Source organism: Balaenoptera ricei, chromosome 11, assembly GCF_028023285.1.
Source record: "Balaenoptera ricei isolate mBalRic1 chromosome 11, mBalRic1.hap2, whole genome shotgun sequence".
In the NCBI taxonomy this organism is placed as follows: Eukaryota; Metazoa; Chordata; class Mammalia; order Artiodactyla; family Balaenopteridae; genus Balaenoptera; species Balaenoptera ricei.
The window spans coordinates 24,098,472-24,118,010 of record NC_082649.1 but is presented as its reverse complement, the minus strand read 5'-3'; the positions used below and the strand labels follow the sequence as shown (position 1 = coordinate 24,118,010).

Sequence of the window (19,539 nt, the reverse complement as noted above, 5' to 3'; positions counted from 1 at the left end):
TCCGAGGACCACATAGGTCTTCATTTTCTCAAGCGGCAGTTTGAGACCCAGAAACCTAAATGCAGCTCTCTCCCCTCCCAGCCTGCACATAAGTTCCCTTATTCTGCTTTTAAATCCGTGGACGACTTTTATTTCCTTCAACCCAGGGTTTGGCAGACAGGTGATTTCCAGTCCTCACTGTAAACTCTGGCCCAGCAGAGAAAACTTCAGGGCCTTCCTGCGAGCCCCGCTTTGGGTTCTGTGAGCATCTGCGCTGGGTGGTTTAGGTTCCTTTTCCGGACCCAGCAGTGGCGCAAGAGGTCTGCAGCGAGAAAGATGCCGCTGTGCGGGTGACTCCAGGGGTACAAAGGTGAGAGTGGAGGGAGAAAACGTCTTTCATGGGGCAGAGCAGAGGGGGCTGGAAGCAGGGTGGGGTGGAGGGAACACACTTTGTACAAAAGACAACCTGGGAAGCTTGGGCGGGGGGCTGGTGTGTGTTGGGGGGTGAGGCAGCCAAATCTAGATCCAGGGAGCAACCCTGACCCTGAGCCCTATACCATCAGGGCCTCTTCCACCCCCAGAATGAGTAGGATTGGCTTTATCTCTAGTTACAATCGTCTCTAAATGCTGTGCAACAAACCTAGAATATTAGCGTTAAAGTATTAAAAGTCTTTTCTGGGAGGGTGGGGGTGAGCTGAATGAGACGGTTTGCTGGATTTGCACACCTAAGAAGTCCTCTAAGGAGTGTTGACATCATGGAGGAAAGGGCTTGGGCCCAGCTGTCAGGAGAGCTGGGTTCCATCTGCCTCTCTACATCTCACTATTCTTGCTATCTTTAGAAGTGAAAAGATTCTCTCTGAGAATGGGCAGGACCCAATCCCTGAATGGCTAAATAAGTTATGATGCTCAAAGTAATTAATTAATAAAAATGGATGTGAAATCTAAGAAATAGTTAAAACTTTGTGATGCATGACATTTCCATCCACAGAAAAAGTGTAGGGTAGGGGTCTTAGTGGAATGGTTGGTAGTGACAGGCAGAGTTCAATGTGAAAAAGCATTTGCAGGGGAGACAAAGATGAAATGAACACAGTTCCTGCTCCTGGAGTGGCTCATTGTCTAATGGGAGGAGTATAAGATGGTAAGATAGGGTTCAAGGGAGGGCACACCTGGTACCATCAGGGAGGTTCAAACCATGGCCTAGACCAGTGGTTCTAAAACTTGCTAATACATTGGAATCACCAAGGGAACTTTAAAAGATATGAAGGTCTAAGTCTAACCCAAGGGATACTGATTCAATTGGTTTTGGCCACTGCCTGAACATACAGACAGTGAAAACTCTCCAGCTGGTTTTAATAAGCAGCCAAGTTTGAGAACCATGGTGTAGGTATTCCAGAGACTAAGAGATGAGTGCTGGGGATAAGTCACAGCTTTCAGTAGAAGGAGGCCTTCAGGATGGCATTATTATTACAGTATTATTGAAGTATAGTTCATATATCACATAATTCACCCTTTTAAAGTTACAGTTAAGTGGTGTTTAGTATAATCCAGAGGTTGTGCCACCAATCCCACTATGTAAAAGAGATCTTTTAGGATGTGCAGTTCTGATGGGCTGGAAGGCAGAGGAGAGTAATCCATAAGAGGGCAATGTGTAAGCAGTGGCATCCTGATGGGACAGGGTAAGGAAATGGGGGGAGCCCACTTTTACTGGAGTCGTACCTCCCACGAAGAGTAGATGGCTTTATCTCTCATTGCAGTCATCTCTAAATGCTGTGAGACAAACCTAGCATATTAGTATTAGTATTAAAAGTCTTTTTTGGGGGAGAGGGGGTGTGACTCGAATGAGACAGTTTGCTGGAACTGCCACACCTAGCAAGTCTTTGAAGGAGGATGGTCATGGAGGAAAGGGCTTGTCAGGAGAGCTGGGTTCCATCTGCCTCTCTATACTTTCACTACCCTTGTGACCTTTCGCAATGAAAAGAAACTCTCCGAGATGGGACAGGACCCAATCCCTGACCTGCTAAATAAATTATGATGGTCAAAGTAATTAATTAATAAAAATGATGTGAAATCTAAGAAATTGTTAAAACTTTCTGAGGCACGACATTTCCATCCACAGGAAAAGTATTGGATAAGGATCTTAGTGGAATGGTTACTAATGAGAGGCAGAGTACAACTTTAAAAAAAGCATTTGCAGGGAGACAAAGATGAAATGAACACAGTTCCTGATCCTAAAGTGGCCCATTGTCTAACGTGGGGAATATAAAATGGTCAGATGGGGTTCAAGGCAGGGCACACTTGGTTCCATCAGGGAAGTTTCAACCAGGGCTAGACCAGTGATTCTAAAACTTGCCTACACATTTGGAATCGCTGAGGGGGCTTTAAAAGATACGAAGGCCTAGGTTCAACCCAAGGGATACTGATTCTGTTGGTTTTGGCCATGGCCTAGACATATGGATAGTAAAAACTCCCCAGGTGGTTATATAAGCAATCAGGTTTGAGGACCATGGCGTAGGAATGCCAAAGACCAAGAGATGTGTGTTGGGGATAAGGCACAGCTTTCAGTAGAAGGAGGCTTTCAGGATGGCATTATTGTTATTATAGTATTATTGAAATATAGTTCATGCATGACATAATTCACCCTTTTAAAGCATACAGTTAGATAGTTTTTAGTATAATCCCAAGGTTGTACCACCCTTACCACCAGCTAATTGGGATGATATTTTAGGATGTGCAGTTCTGATGGGCTGGAAGGCAGAGGAGAGTAATCCACAGGAGGGCAATATGTAAGCAGTGGCATCCTGATGGGACAGGGCAAGGAAATGGGGGGAGCCCACTTTTACTGCAACCCAGGGGAGATGTCACCAGAGAAGTGGAAGATGATGCCAGACAGCTGGTTGTGGCAGCTGCAGGCTTTGATGGTGGAGTAGAGACCTTATGTGTTAATTCTGCAGATGGGGCAGCTGTGGATGGCTGGGGCCTTATGGTTATACCTGGCGACAGGCAGGTGTTTAGGAAGCCTTTCCAGTTCTCTAGGCTGAGGTAGATGAAAGCCTGGACTAAGGTAGCTGCAGTGGGACTGAAAAGGGGTTGGAGGAGCTGACTGTGAGCCCATGAGAGGCAGGGGAAAGGGGATCAGAAGGGACCAAGCTGGTGATGCTTAAAGAGAACTTGGGGAGGGAGAGAGGCTGGTGTGCGGGGAAAGGGGTAGAGTTTGCCTGTACATCTGTTGGGTTTGAGGGGCAGATGGGCCCAGAGGCGCAGATGTCCTGAGGCAGGTTGGAAAGGGAGTCTGGAGAGGTTGGTGTTGGGGTAGATCACGGGGAACCACCTCATTGGGCCTGAATCAAGAGGCTGCCTTGGGAGAGTGTGGATACCTATAGGCTGAGGCCACAGGAAAAGAGACGTGGCTCGGTCTTGGAGTCAGTGGGAGGAGAAGGAGATTATAATGGTGGAAACATCTTCAAGAGTTTGAACTCTTGAGTCCTTCATCTGGGGAAGTGGCTTCTGAGAGGCAGAGCTGCTGAAATCTGCAAATCTGGTCTCAGCGGACTGTTGCCAGTACCTCTGCTGTGCAAGGTGGAGGGAGGGGTTATGGGAGAGAAGTTGTGCCTGAAGGAAGAAGCCCCGAAAGGCCGGAAACGTGGGGTGTCTCTGAAGCAGCCTTGTGAGACCTTCCCTGCCGTGGGCGGGGAGTCTTCTTTGCAGGGGAGGGAGGCGGTGATCTGGGCGCTTCTGACGGCGGCGGGGGGGGGGGGGGCGCCCTAACTCTCTGCTGCTCAGAGCCTGTCCCTTCAGCATTTGTCTGCACTCACCCTCCGTCTCACCTTCCTGGGGATCCTAAGGCTTTTCTAGCCTCCAGGCTTTTCTAGGCAGCGGAGGTGGCCGGATGGCGGTCCCCGCTCGGGGGAGGGAGGACAGGGACCGGGACGGGGCGGGGGCGGGGCCCAGTTTTTAAACCTCCGTGCGGGCCGTCTCCGCTGCCAGTGCGCCGCCGCCGCCCGGCTCAGCGCCGCCCGCTCGGCTGCTGTCCCGGAGCCTCTGGGAGGTTGACAAGGTCCGGACCATGGCGCTGCTCCTTGTCCTGCCGTTTCTAGCCGGCGCTGCCCTTTCTGTGCTCCCGGCTACCGCCGCTGGTGAGTGGCGTTCATTGAGGTCCTCAGCCGGGAGCCTGGGGCGGTTTCAGGGTCCGGGTGGGATTCAGTGAGCGTCACGGGGACCGTCTCACTGGCGGTGCAGCGGGGTGGGGAGTGGGGGGCGGGGTGAGGTCGGGGAGGGGCCGGGAGCTGCTCGGGGCCTGTGGCCACCACAGCACGTTCCCGCTTTTCAGTCTCTTTCCAACTCCCACCCTCTGCTCCCCCTGCTGCACCCGCCCTCCCTGCTTTCCTCTTCCTCACACATCCCCGTCCTCTGACTCCCGTGGGTGGGAAGGCTGCCCCCAAGCCCGGGTTGCTCCCGTCAGAGGCGATCAAGGGCTCTTGGAGGTCCGACGCTCAGGCGGCCACTTCCCACCGGTGTGTTGGGCTCCCTCTTAGGCCCCTGAGCGCTGTCCTCTCCTCCTGTTCTCAGCTCTGCCCTCTTCCCGTTTCTGGCCTCGGGAATCGGGGAGCTTCCAGGCAGGCAGCGCTCAAGGGCCTCAGTCCTTGGAGTTGGGGGTCTCTTTCTAGTGACCAGGAGCTCTAGGAAGGGCCCAAGGGCCCTGAACCACACTTCCTACTGCTGTGGGCACCGTGGCCGATCCTGACTTTCACTGAGAGAAGCGACAAAATATGTTTTCACATGTTCAGATACAGGGAAGTCATTCTGGCTTATACATGAACTGAGTTGAATTTTGCGCTAAGTAAATTGCCTCTTTGTGGCCTGTCAGACATACATTGTACATCTGCTTTAATTATTAAAGGAAAGGGCACATTGACCAGAAGTAAAGAATGTCCATGTTAAAAATAAAGACTAAATGCCCAAAAAAAAAAAAAAGACTACATGCCCCTCTTCCTGGGACTCCACCGCTGGTTCACCTTTGATGATAAGACTCCCTTCCCAGGTGCCAAGGCTATACTGTATGTTCTGCATGTGTACGTGCTGGTCTGTTTTTGGTTGTTTGTTTTTAAACCTTGGAGAAATGTAGCCCTGACTTGCTTAATGTTCTTTGTTCTGACAAGATACACAACTGCGCTAAAGGGGAATTCCCTGGCGGTCCAGTGGTTAGGACTCGGCACTTTCGCGGCCTTGGGCCCAGATTCCATCTCTGGTCCCGGAACTAAGATTTTGGAACTAAGATTTTGGCACGGCGACAACAAAAAAACCCCACAAGTGTGCTGAAAACCCTGCTTCTCCAGAGCAGTTTCTCAGAGTTATCTGGGAAGCTGGCTTCTGGACTAGTCCTTAATTTGGCTCAAATAAAACTCTCTATTCTTATTATAGATTGTTTATTGATTATTTTCACTGACAGAAGTTAGAGTGTGACAGCTTTGGAGCCAAGGGATTCTTCCTGTGATTTCTGTGGTCTCCACTCCGCACCTCCCCCCTCCCCTGCCAATGTTTACTCTAATTTTCTGCTATGCCCATGTTCCCACCCCTGATTCTCTCCTTGCCTCCTCCCCTGCCGTCACTTGTGCCCCCTCAGGATTTGTCCTCCCCCTCCCTGCTGTCCCCTCCCCTCTGTGGTTCTCTGATCCCTTCCTACGGCATCCTCACCCTCATCGCCTTTCCCACCACCGGGCCCTCTCCTCCTCTCATGGCTTTTTAAAAACATTTATTTTATTTTATTTTTTATTTTGGCCACGCCCTCCCCTCCCCCCCGTGGCTTGCAGGATCTTAGTTCCCCGACCATGGATTGAACCTGAGCCTTCACAGTGAAAGCGCCGAATCCTAACCACTGGACCACCAGCAGACTCCCCCCCTCATGGGTCTTTACCTGCAAGGATCAGACACCTGCATGGCTCCTACCTCCCCCCAGCTTTCACTAACCTTACATTTCTGTGGATGACTTTTGCCCAGGGGGACTTCCCTCCCTCATCACTACCCTATTTTATCACCAGGGGGAGCTGTGCTGCTAATGATAACTGGGCCTTGAGCACAGTGCACAGCCCCTGTGGGAGGACCTCTCCCCTGGTCTTGGCACCCATCCTCCTAGCTCCGCCCCAGTGCAGGCACCTGCTCTTGGCCCTCGTTCAGTGTGGGCGTTTCACCCAGCACTGCCCCTTCCCCACTCCTGCATCCTAAACCTCACCCTCTTGTGACCTCCACTCTCCAGGCCTCAGCTGCTGGACTCCACTTGCCCTTGTCCCTCTGCACCTACCATCATGGCACCTTGCCCAGCTCCCACTCCTTGCCCGAGTGCCTTGGGCCCTCACCACGTTCTCATCAATCACAAGCTTCCTCCCAGGAATCACCACGCCATCCTCACCCTCCCTCAACCAGAGCCCTCCTCCTCTCCTGTCTTCACCCTAATCCAAGGTCCCCCAGAGTCACCCCTGAGGCATGCTCATCCCCTGCCCCCCAATCCAGGCCCTCACCACTGTCTCCTCTGCAGCCCCTTGCCCTTCCTCCCTCCCCAATAGGAATACTACCCTTGGTCCAATTGCCCACCTCCTTGGCCTTCACCACCCTCTCTTAGGTTCACTGACCCCAGTGGGCTCTCACTACCTCAACCATGTATCCAAAATCCTTGTTGATGCCACTTGGTGAGTTGGCCTTTCCCTACAGGGGGTCTTCCCCCAGCCCCGCCCTCCTGTGCTGGCTGCCTGACCCACACCCTCTGTGGAGGTGTGACCTGCCCCCAACCACTCCCACTGTGCAGGTCCCTCCCAATGTGCACCTTGGCTTTCCAGTTCTATTTTCTCTTGCCACCGCTCCTTCTAATTCTCCATGGCCCTTGGGCACATGGCACTGACTCAGGCCCCCAACACCCACCACTCCCAGGGGACACTGGCAGGTCCAGCCACCTCCCCACCTGGGGCCTCACCATGCCTCTTGCACTCTGGGCCCAGACCCACTGCTTCACCTCCACCAGGGGTACTGGCCCACCTTCCACTCTCTTAGGGCCACAGCCCAGCCCCTCAGGCCCCTCTGCCTCGTGCCTCACCCTCCCTTGAGCCCACCTCGTCCATGATGAACCTGCCCCACGGGCAGCAGCCCTTGCTCTCCATCTCACCTGACCGGCCTCTGAGCAGGGATGCCCCTGATCCTGGGCTGACACTGCCCCTCCCTCCCCTCTGACTCCACCTCCCCTCACCTGGTCTTCCTGCCTCTCCCTTGCCCCCTGCAGGCCAGCCTCTCCCCTTGGCCTCCTGCCTGGACCCTTAGGGAGCTGGTGCCTCCCTGTCCTGGCACTTGTCCTGAATGTTTGCCCATCTCCACCCCTCCCTCCACTCCTCAATTCCCCTCTCCTTCACTCCTCTTTTTCTTTTTTCCCCTGTGTTGGAAAAATTCTCATTGTGGTCCCTTGTACACGTGCATGTTCTGCATCCTCAGTCCTGGAGCAGGTCAGGACAGCAGAACTTGTCTGGTAAACATTTGATGTGCACTTGTTTCTGGAAAGCTGTTTCATCTGCGGTTCCCCCTTCCCCAGGATCACACAGTCTTCATTACAACCTCACAGTGCTGTCCCGGGATGGATCTGTGCAGTCCAGCTTTTTCGCTGGGGGACACTTGGATGGCCAGGCCTTCCTGCACTGTGACCGTGAGACAGGCAGGGTAGAGCCCCGGGGACTGTGGGCAGAAGAGCTGGGAGCTGAGACGTGGGACACAGAGTCCAAGGACTTGACAGAGACCTGGAAGGACCTCAGAAAGCTTCTAGCAGAAATCCTGTCCCTGCAGGAGGAGAAAGGAGGTGAGAGTGGGGAGGGTCCGAGACTGCTGTGAGGCCTTTCACTGGATTAGGGGGCAGGTCCAGAGGACAGAGGTCTGTGAGTTCAGCAGGGGGGTGGCCATGACTCAGCAGCACTGGGAAGACATGGAGGGGAGCAGGGAGGGAGCCCTCTGGCTGGAGTTTCTCACTTGGGTGGGAGGACAGAAGGACATGGGGACTGGAGGAGTCACTGCTGGGGTGGGGTGGGGTGCAGGTGTGAATTCCCTCCAGGAGATGGTGGGCTGTGAAATCCAAGAAGACAACCACGCCTGGGGCTTCAGGTTTCTCTGCTATGATGGGGAGCTCCTCCTCTCCTGTCACCCAGAGACCCAGGGTTGTACAGTGCCCTAGTCCTTGGCTCGGAACTGGGCCATGGAAATGGAGAAGTCCGGGGACACAGATAGCTTTCAAAGCAAGTATTACTGGGCCCACGTGCAGGGAGAGCTTTGTGGAAGACTGCGGGGCTATCTGGAATCCTGGACAGGCTTCAGGGAGAGAACAGGTACTGCTCCTGGACCAGGGCCCTTCCTCTCCCCCAGACTCCTAGAGCCTCCCCGCCCTGACTCTGCCCACAGAGACCCTCCCTGTCCTCTGGGTGCATATATGCTCTGTTGGCGTGGTGTCCTGCAATTTGCTGTTCTGTTAAATCCACTGTAGAAAGATGGGCAGGTGGGGAGGGGAATGAACCGCCCCGGTGACAATCATCCAGGGGAGCAGTGGGCCCTCTGACAGAAACTGTACCAATGAAGGTGAGTGTCAGTCAGGAGAGGAAGGCCCTAGACTGGAGTGGGCCCCCTGGCTCCCAGCCTGCCTGTTCCAGAAAGTTCCCTCCTGGTCCCCAGGAGCCCACCCCGCACGGCCCGCTCCTCAGCATCAACACGTGGATCCAAGAGAGTGAGGCCCCGTCACAGCCCCTCCTCCTGTCCGGCTAAAGGAACTGGGCCCCAGGGTGCAGAACAGACTTGGAGCAGGTCTGGGGTGGGTGAGGGCTCAGCCAGAGGTGGAGAGTGGGCAGCAGCAGCCCTGTTCTCTCCGTCTTCCTTAGAGGGAGCAGGGCTTGGCCCCGGGCCTCACTGGCTCTGTGCTTTCTCCCCCAGGGCCCCCAGCCGTGAACATGACCCGCAGCCAGGACTCGGAGGGCACAGTCAACCTCACATGCTGGGCTTTCGGCTTCTTTCCCCGGAATATCTCAGCGGCCTGGTTTTGGGATGAGGAACCCATGAGGCGGGACGCCTAGCAGTCAAGGGTGTCCTGCCTGATGGGAACGGCACCTACCGCTCCTGGGTGACCAAAAGTGTTCCCCAAGGAGAGGAGCAGCGGGTCCAGCGCCATGTGGAACACAGCGGGAATCACAGTGCACACCCTGCGCCCTCTGGTGAGCCTGGGGTGATCCTGGAGGGGGTTGTGACCCTGGGAGGGTCAGAGGCCAGGATCAGGGAGAGGAGAGCAGACCTGTGGCTCTGGGGTGCCTGGGTTATATAGAATAAGGCCCTTTCTCAGGAGAGACCCTGGTGCATCAGAGTCAGTGGCAGACCATCCTGGGTGTTGCTGCCTTTGCTGTTGTTTTTATCATCAGGCTTTGTGTCCTTTGCTACTCGAAGAAGAAGAAGACAGCATCAGCTGTGGGGAGCCCAAGTGAGAAATCTGGGCAGGGGGTGGGGATGGGAGGGGCTCTGCCTGGGATGTAGGGTCCCCCTCGTGTCCCTCTGCACAGATGTAAAAGGATGAGAAACCTCTGTTTCAGGAGCTGGATTTTGGGTTATTTGTGAGGGGAATGGGAGCCACGTCTGCTGTAAACCCTTGGTCCTGCCCAAAGCCAGGGCTGGACTGGGGCCCTTTAGTATCCAGCGGGGCCTCTCTTTGCTCTGGGTGAGACTGGGTGGCAGTCAGGGTTGCGGCTCTCTGCTCTGTTCTCATCTCTTTTTGTCCACTCTCGGCTTGTCAGGCCTCATCTAGGGGGGATGTGTGGGATCATATACTGGTTGGGAGGGTCTAGGTCATCATGAATTGATTCAGAGGGAACCTGAAATAAAGTGTCTGTGACCTCGTGGCGTGGAGTTAAAAACTGAGGAGGAATTTAGATGGAAGGCAATGGCTCTTATCTCTTCCTGAATTTCTCTTCCCCAATTTTTTAGCCCTTGTTAAAAATCCAAGTAAAAGAACCACAAGGCTCAAACTAGGGGTCAGTGGATGGTGCTGGAGCCCTGGCCATGATGTCCCCTTGGGAGGTCCCACTTAGAAAGAGATGTTTTGCATCTCTGGGAACACACAATTAAGTGTCTATGACCTGGTGGGGAGGCGTTAAAAACTGGAGAGGAATTCAGATGAAAGTCCTGAAATCTGGAGAGCCTGAGGAGGGGGTATCCTTGAGAGAATACAAGTGTTTCCTACCCAATTAACTCATCTTTTTTTTTGTTTAATTTAATTTATTTATTTTTGGCTGCATTGGGTTTTCGTTGCGGTGCGCAGTCTTCTCACTGCGGTGACTTCTCTTGTTGCAGGGCCCGGGCTCTAAGCCCACGGACTTCAGTAGTTGTGGCCCGCAGGGTCTAGAGCGCAGGCTCAGTAGTTGTGGTGCACGGGATTAGTTGCCCCGCGGCCTGTGGGATCTTCCTAGACCAGGGATTGAACCCGTGTCCCCTGCATTGGCAGGTGGATTCTCAACCACTGTGACACCAGGGAAGCCCCTTATTTTTATTTTTTTGAATTTTATATTTTATACAGCAGGTTCTTATTAGTTATCTATTTTATGCATATTAGTGTATACATGTCAATCCCAATCTCCCAGTTCATCCCACCACCATCCCTCCGCCCCCCACCACTTTCCCCCCTTGGTGTCCATACCTTTTGTTCTCTACATCTCTGTTTCTATTTCTGCCCTGAAAACTGTTTCATCTGTACCATTTAGACATTCTTTTTTTAAATATCCTTTTCCATTATGGTTAATCACAGGATATTTTTTAAAAAATAAATTTATTTATTTAATTTTGGCTGCATTGGGTCTTCATTGCTGTGTGCGGGCTTTCTCTAGTTGCGGCGAGCAAGGGCCACTCTTCGATGTGTTGCACGGGCTTCTCATTGCAGTGGCTTCTCTTGCTGCGGAGCACGGGCTCTAGAGCACAGGCTCAGTAGTTGTGGTGCACAGGCTTAGCTGCTCCGTGGCATGTGGGATCTTCCCGGACCAGGGCTCGAAACCGTGTCTCCTGCATTGGCAGGCGAACTCTTAACCACTGCGCCACCACGGAAGTCCTATCACAGGATATTGAATATAGTCCCCTGTGCTATACAGTAGGACCTTGTTGTTTATCCATCCTATATATAATAGTTTACATCTGCTAATCCCACACTCCCAGTCCTTCCCTCCTCCACCCTGCTCTTCCTTGACAACCACAAGTCTGTTCTCTGTGTGTAGCACTTTCACTCTTGATGCCTCCGTTTCTTCATCTGAGAAATGATGAGGACATTGCAGCACTAACCTCTAGGACAGAGTTTCTCACCATTAGCACCATTAACTTATTGGGCCAGATAGTTCCTGGCTGTGGGGGGCTGTCCTGTGCCTTGTGGGATGTTTAGCCGTAGCCCTGGTGTCTATCCACTAAGGGCAGTATTTCCTCACTTTACAACACCTGCTTCTGCCAAGTTAGACAACGAAAAATGATCCAGACATTTCAAAATGTCTCCTGGGGTCCAAATCTCCCACGATTAGGACCCACGGAGGTGCGGCCAGGCCAGGAGCTCTGCTTGCCTGGGTCTCCTCTGGGTCCAGGGCAGGGTTAGGTCAGGCATTTGCCCACCTGTATAGGTGAGCTCCTCTTTTGCTTTGGTCCAAATAAGGCCTTTGCCCCCCCTTTTTTTTTGTCCTGAAAACTTCTATCCATCTTTAAAACAAATCAGTTTCTCCCTTATGTCTGCATTCAATGAATCCGTCTTCACACTTTCTTTTGGTGCCTTCTGGAATGTATCAATTCAATCCTAGTAATTGGCATATTTGACATATATGATACATGATATTGCCCTAAGTAGAGTTCTGATTCCTTTAAAGCAGAGAATGTGTTCTCGATTCTGCTATCCAGAGGGCCTAATATAGTTTATTTTACTTTAGTTCACGAGGATGTTGCTTCTCCTCTTTAAAATATGAATAACACTTGAATTACTGGGCACTTCTTTTTGACCACATGGCTTGCGGGATCTTAGTTCCCCGACCAGGAATTGAATCTGGGCCCAGAGCAACGAAAGTACCGAGTCCTAACCACCGGACCGCCAGGGAAGTCCTGAATTATGGGCACTTTATTCCTTCATGCAATGTGTATTTATTGCACACTGTATCAAATATGTGGCATTACATTGTCTCAAGGATCTCATCAGGTAAATAAACTTTATTAAAGATGCTGTAAACTGTATACATGTACTTTATGTCCAAGGAGATTCATGTTCTGTGGTCTTTCTAAAGAGTATCTCTGTGTGGTTTCTCATCAATGTCTGTATGGTATTTCTTTTTTCCATCCTTTTACTTTCAACATTTCTGTAACCTGCTACTGAAATTGTGTCTTTTGTAAACAGCATATAGCTATTCATTTATTTTTACCCACCTGACCATCTTTGTCCTTAACTGTAGTGTTTGAGTTCATTTATGTTTAATGTCATTACAGACACACTTGGGTTTACTACCACCTGGCCACTTACTGTCTTCTAATTCATTTATTCTCTGCTTCATTGTTTTTCTTTGTTGCCTTCTTTTGGATTAACCAAAAACTTTTCATTATTGTAGTCTTCTTAATTAGCTTTCTAGTTACACATTCTTTTATTTTTCCATTAGTTACCCTAGAAATCACAGTATTAATTTGAGACTTATTATATGATCACTTTCACAACTTTTTGGCCTAACCATCAGACAAAACAAGGGAAGAATAGGCACTCTGAGTCTGAGACGTAATGGGATGGAAGTAGGAGAATCAGATGACAGAGCCGTAGATGCACGCCTGCCAAATGTCAGGCTGCGGGCACTGAGTCACCTGCCATCCAGAGGGGATGGGTGGGATTGGGAGGACCCTGTGGCAGCTGTTTTCCTTGTTTCCCTCCCCAACCAGGGAAGGCAGGACCCACTCTACCCAGGGCCCTGTGCATATTCCCTTCTCTCTGAGGCATCGGGACTTTGTTTCTGGAGCACATGAGACAGAATCTTCCAGACACCAGTATGGATTTTAAACACCTGTGAGTCTGAAAGGACGACAGGTTTTTGTTTGTTTGTTTGTTTTTATTGACCATGGGTTTTTCTGCAGCTCTTTGCTAGCATTTGCCAGTCCCTGTGCCTGGACTGATTTGAATACTCTTTCTTCCTGTGCCACTTACCCTCCCACTTCCCCTTCCAGCCTTCCACCACCCTTGGATGAATGAATTTTTGTAATTCTAGCTGTTGTATTTTGTGGACCTGTTATTCTTTTTCTGTGAAGCACATATATTGGACGTGAGAGGTAAAGGAGAATCTGTTGCTCCTGATCACTCCTTTTATACCCATCACTGCCTTGTTTCTTGTAACTCAGGTTAGATTTTGGTCTCTTGCTCCACTGCGAAACACAGTCCTGAAGAGATGGGACAGGAGGAGAGACCTCACAGCCCGATCTGGGTTTTGAGGAATGATTTTCTTTCTTCCCCTTGAACAGGAAAAAGCTTTTTTCACTGCTATATTTAAAGTTCCCCAACTATAGGGAAGTACCAATTTTAGACAAGTGCCACTCCAACACAGAATGCTCAGAGAACCTGAACTTTTAAACTCTGGAGGTCTGAACTTTACTGTTGGCCATTGCTGGGTTTGTCTGGTATTTCCGAGGAATATTGGGTGCTGCCAATAGGAACTGAAGGGGTAAACTTATTAAACCCACTAAACATGTTGGTGGGGGGAAGCTGTAGATGCAGAGGCATCTGAGACCTCTTCCTCTTGAACCCCAGCCCCAAAGACCCTCTCCGACTACGGCTGTCCCTGGCCTAGAGCTGAGATGCTCCAGACCCAGCCGAAGGTCACCTCCCTGGTCACACTGCGGTCATGCGCAGTGATGACATGCATTGCCCTGAGGATGATCTGGCCTCTGAGACTTGTCTTTAAAAAGGAATACAGGGACTTCCCTGGTGGCGAAGTGGTTAAGAATCCGCCTGCCAATTCAGGAGACATGGGTTCAAGCCCTGGTCTGGGAAGATCCCACATGCTGCAGGGCAACTAAGCCCATGCACCACAACTATTGAGCCTGCGCTCTAGAGCCTGCAAACTGCAACTACTGAGCCTGCGTGCTGCAACTACTGAAGCCTGCACGCCTAGAGCCCGTGCTCTGCAATGAGAAGCCTGCGCACCGCAACGAAGAGTAACCCCCACTTGCCACAACTAGAGAAAGCCCGCGCGCAGCAACAAAGACCCAGCGCAGCCAAAAAAAAAAAAAAGAAGGAATCCAGTATTTTGCCTGTGCAGTGAATATTTATTACAATTTTTTGTCTATCAATCATGCCTATTCCTTGCTAGTGCACCCCAGTATGCTTTAGGGAACTGTGATATACCACCTGGATGTAGCCTGGAAAGCCTGTTGATCAATGTTGATTGCTTCTTTTAATGAAGGAGTGGACAGCAGGCCCAAGCTATACTGACTGGATATGCTGTCACGGGAATGTGAACCTTGAGCTAGTGCAAGAGTGTGAACATTGTGCGGTATTATATTTTTTATCCCAATGGTCGTTCCTTAATGAGACTGAGGATCAGTAGTTGCTCCCCCTGTCCCAGTGCTGCCCTGGCCCCCACCTGCCCTGAGTCTTACTTCTTCGGCTGCACCTATGAGTCTATAATCTATATCCATTATTCCCAACACATTCCCTTTTTCCCGCAGAGTAAGACTGCTTTTGTTTTTTACAAATAACCCAACAGATTACTTCACAAAGTACACAATGCTGTGGGGATGTGAACTCAGATATACAGAGATGTTATTGGACAATTTTTATCTTTTTTTAATTAATTTATTTTTATTTTTGGCTGCTTTGGGTCTTCGTTGCTGTGCGCAGGCTTTCTCTAGTTGCAGCGAGCAGGGGCTACTCTTCGTTTCGGTGCATGGGCTTCTCATTGCAGTGGCTTCTCTTATTGCGGAGCACGGGCTCTAGGCACGCGGACTTCAGTAGTTGTGGCACACGGGCTCAGTAGTGTGGCTCTTGGGCTCTAGAGCGCAGGCTCCATAGTTGTGGCACATGAGCTTTGCTCCCCGGCATGTGGGATCTTCCCAGACCAGGGCTCGAACCCATGTCCCCTGCATTGGCAGGGGGATTCTTAGCCACTGCGCCACCAGGGAAGTCCTGACAATTTCTATCTTAAAAATAGTAAAAGTGATGAGTGATTAAAAAAAAAACATGTTTATTACCTATTCAGTATAATTCTTAGTGTCAGGTGGAACTTGTAGGATTGTGAAGAGGTTTTCCAAATGAAAATCTAACAGATGAGTATATGTGACCCTTGTAGAATTTAAAGCATATAAGTGAAGGCAAACACAAGATTTGTCCAGGAACATAAAATACATGTTAAACAAGTATTCAGGGAATTCCCTTGCCGTCCAGTGGTTAGGACTCTGCGCTCTCACTGTGGAGTGCAGGAACTAAGATCCCACAAGAAATGTGGCCACAAATACCCCAAAAACAAACAAACAAAAAACAAATATTCGATGGGGTAAGCAGGTTAGCTCAGGGCCACAACTTTTTCGGGGAGAACTCAAGGAGAGTTAACAGTCCCTTTTTCCAGCCGGTTAATACCCACAGGCCATGAGCTCTCATGTGCTAGTAGAATCTGAGGGACCCACTCTCATTTACCACCATGACCTTGGTCTCTAGGCTTACGCTCTGATACGCATCCCACGAAATGAACATAGGTTCCTTTTAAGTGGTTGTCCAGCCTGTGTTCGTCCATCCTGATTAATGGAGACCTCATCACCTTCTGGCTTTGGAGATTGTTCTTCTTCATGAATATCTGTAGCTATTTCCTCTCCCTTCCACCTAGACATAACCCATGAGGCCATATAGAATAAGCCTAATGTCTGTCATTTTTCCAACATTTATTCTTATAATTGAAGACACACATCTTGTCTTTAATTTCACAGAATCTGCATAATCTCAACATCCTAACTGTTCTTTGTCAACTCTCTAGGTTCTGAACCTCTTGTGGAGCATCACTTATATTTCCTGTTATTCTCACAAAACACGTCACCTGGGGTTTTTCCTCTCTGGCTTCTGGTTGGGTTTGCCATTAGCAGGCACTGCAGGGACCACTGTGTGGGAGGAGAGAATCCAAGGCGTTGATGGCCACTCTCTCCTCCAGGGCTGCACTACAGTAATGCCTGCATTCTTCTCCCTTCAGCAGTAACACTTGTTCGGTGACCCCTCTCAGAGGCTACAGCTCTGCTGGGTTCTAGAAACAAATTCCTTCTGCAGTCCCTTCAGTCTAGAGGTGGTAACAGCTTCCGGCTTTTTCTAGTTCCAGGGTACTCTACCTTCTATTGCTATTAGCTGCCTACAGCTCTGTAAATAGCGTGGTCATTACACTCTCTCCACTTATCTCTTTGATTCTGCCAACTGTTTCATTCCAGGACCCTACCAGATTTTGGTCACTCAGAGGGATAAAATATCAACAAGAATTTACTCATATTACAACATTGACCCATCATACTAATGCTAAATTTGGCTTACTGTAATATAGTGAATTAAGAAGTGCTCTGAGCCAAAACAAGCTTGAGGGAAAAAAAATGGAGCTGGAGGAATCAGACTCCCTGACTTCAGACTATACTACAAAGCTACAGTAATCAAGACAATATGGTACTGGCCCAAAAACAGAAATATAGATCAATGGAACAGGATAGAAAGCCCAGAGGTTAACCCACGCACCTATGGTCAACTAATCTATGACAAAGGAGGCAAGAATATACAATGGAGAAAAGACAGTCTCTTCAGTAAGTGGTGCTGGGAAAACTGGACAGCTACATGTAAAAGAATGAAATTAGAACATTCCCTAACACCATACACAAAAATAAACTCAAAATGGATTAAAGATCTAAATGTAAGGCCAGACACTATAAAACTCTTAGAGGAAAACATAGGAAGAATACTCTTTGACATAAATCACAGCAAGATCTTTTTTGACCCACCTCCTAGAGTAATGACAATAAAAACAAAAATAAACAAATGGGACCTAATGAAACTTAAAAGCTTTTGCACAACAAAGAAAACTATAAACAAGATGAAAAGACAACCCTCAAACTGGCAGAAAATATTTGCAAATGAATCAACAGACAAAGGATTAATCTCCAAAATATATAAACAGCACATGCAGCTCAATATTAAAAAAACAAACAACCCAATCAAAAAATGGGCAGAAGACCTAAATAGATATCTCCCCAAAGAAGACATACAGATGGCCAAGAGGCACATGAAAAGCTGCTCAACATCACTAATTATTAAAGAAATGCAAATCAAAACTACAATGAGGTATCACCTCACACCAGTTAGAATGGGCATCATCAGAAAATCTACAAACAACAAATGCTGGAGAGGGTGTGGAGAAAAGGGAACACTCTTACACTGTTGGTGGGAATGTAAATTGATACAGTCACTATGGAGACCAGTATGGAGGTTCCTTAAAAAACTGAACATAGAATTACCATAAAACCCAGCAATCCCACTACTGGGCATATACCCAGAGAAAACCATAATTCAAAAAGACACATGCACCCCAATGTTCATTGCAGCACTATTTACAATAGCCAGGTCATGGAAGCAACCTAAATGCCCAACGACAGACGAATGGATAAAGAAGATGTGGTACATATATACAATGTAATATTAGCCATAAAAAGGAACGAAACTGGGTCATTTGTAGAGACGTGGATGGACCTAGAGACTGAAATACAGAGTGAAGTAAGTCAGAAAGAGAAAAACAAATATTATATATTAATGCATATATGTGGAATCTAGTAAAATGGTACAGGTGAACTGGTTTGCAAGGCAGAAATAGAGACACAGATGTAGAGAACAAACGTATGGACACTAAGGGGAGATAGCGGGGCAGAGGAGGGTGGTGGTGGTGTGATGAATTGGGAGATTGGGATTGACATGTATACACTAATATGTATAAAATAGATAACTAGTAAGAACCTGCTGTATAAATAACATAAAATTCAAAAAAAAAAAAAAAAAAAAAGAAGTGATCTGTTGACAGTGCCAGAAGGAAGCCAGGGTAAAAAGAGTCTGGTAATTAATGTGTGAAATTCAGAGACCCCATGAGATGCTGCTGTCCTGCTGCCTTTTCTCTCTCCCTCTGTTTCTCTCTCTGTTTCTTCAAAAGAAGAAAGAAAAACATGGAGCAGTGCCTCCAAATTTCAGCCAAACTATTCATCAAGCCAAAGAATAATACATGCAACATGTACTTCAAACAGATTCCGATAAAAAAACTACTAAAATATTAATTCCACCAAAATGAGAGAGGGTATTAAATAGAGAAAGTGTGCACATCCATGTTCACTGCAGCATTTCTCACGAAAGCCAAGAGGCAGAAGCAAACTAACTGCATTGGCAGATGTATGGATAAAGATCATGTGGTACATACATATAATTGTATATTATTCAGCTTTAAAAGGAAGGAAATCTTGTCATTTGCTACAGCATGGGTGAACCTTGAAGACCATATGCTGAGTGAAATAAGCCAGTCACAAAAAGATACATACTGCATGATTCTACTTACATGAGGGGTCTAAAGTAGTCAAACTCTTAGAGATGGAAAAGAGAATGATGGTTGCCAGGAACCAGCGGGGAGAGAGAATTGGAATTTTTGTTCAATGGGTATAAAGTTTCAGTTTTGCAAGATGAAAAAGTTCTAGTGCTCTGTTGTAAAACAACAACGTGCATATATTTAACACCACTGCACTGGACACTAAAAAATTGTTAAGCTGGTAAATTTTATGTTATGTGTTTTTTTAACCACAATAAAATTAATTAAGCCTACTCATTGAGAAAGAAAACACATTACTTAATTAAAATGTATTAGTATAAGCTTACCATTAAAAAAGAGAGAGAAAGATGTAGGCTACAGAAAACCAGACATACAACACAGGAGAAAGACAACGAGAGATCCTTTCTGCCTCAACTGTCATCCATGAACCGACAGAATCAGCATCATACTTACCAGATAGAAAACCAAGCTCACAGGTCCCATCCTTGACATCCTTACTCAGTCTGCCAATTAACAGGATGCCCAGGTGACTCCACAGCACTTGGTTTATTTATTTTTAAAATTTTTATTGGAGTATAGTTGATTTATAATGTTATGTTAGTTTCAGGTGTACAGCAAAGTGATTTAGTTATACATATATGTATATCCACTCTTCTTTTCTTTTTTAGATTGTTTTCCCATATAGGCCATGACAGAGTATTGAGCAGAGTTCCCTGTGCTGTACAGTGTCCACAGCACTTTAAAGCACTGCCCAGATGGTGGTGGAGGGACATCCTGGGAGGGTGGCTCTGCTCCAGATGTAGAAGATTCCAGTCCAGGTGGGAGCACATCAGAAGGGCCCAGGAGGTTATCTCCAAAAAGGAAAAATTGATAGAATGCCCAAAGTATCCTCACTTCTCTAAAAAATCATACAAATAGAAGAAACATCAAAGTTCAATTAGTGAGAGCTACATAGGAAAGAATCAGACAAAAACAA

General features: G+C 48.4%; 1 protein-coding gene across 1 annotated transcript; it reads left to right on the top strand.

Annotated features, from left to right (window-relative positions):
* The first annotated feature begins 3,913 nt into the window (after positions 1 to 3,913).
* On the top strand, positions 3,914 to 10,729 carry LOC132374541 (MHC class I polypeptide-related sequence B-like). The gene is given in 6 exon segments (XM_059938323.1): positions 3,914 to 4,112; positions 7,547 to 7,807; positions 8,040 to 8,327; positions 8,923 to 9,066; positions 9,069 to 9,200; positions 9,326 to 10,729. Coding segments are annotated over 6 exon segments (1,083 nt in total). The 5' UTR covers positions 3,914 to 4,042; the 3' UTR covers positions 9,514 to 10,729.
* The last annotated feature ends 8,810 nt before the right edge of the window (positions 10,730 to 19,539 follow it).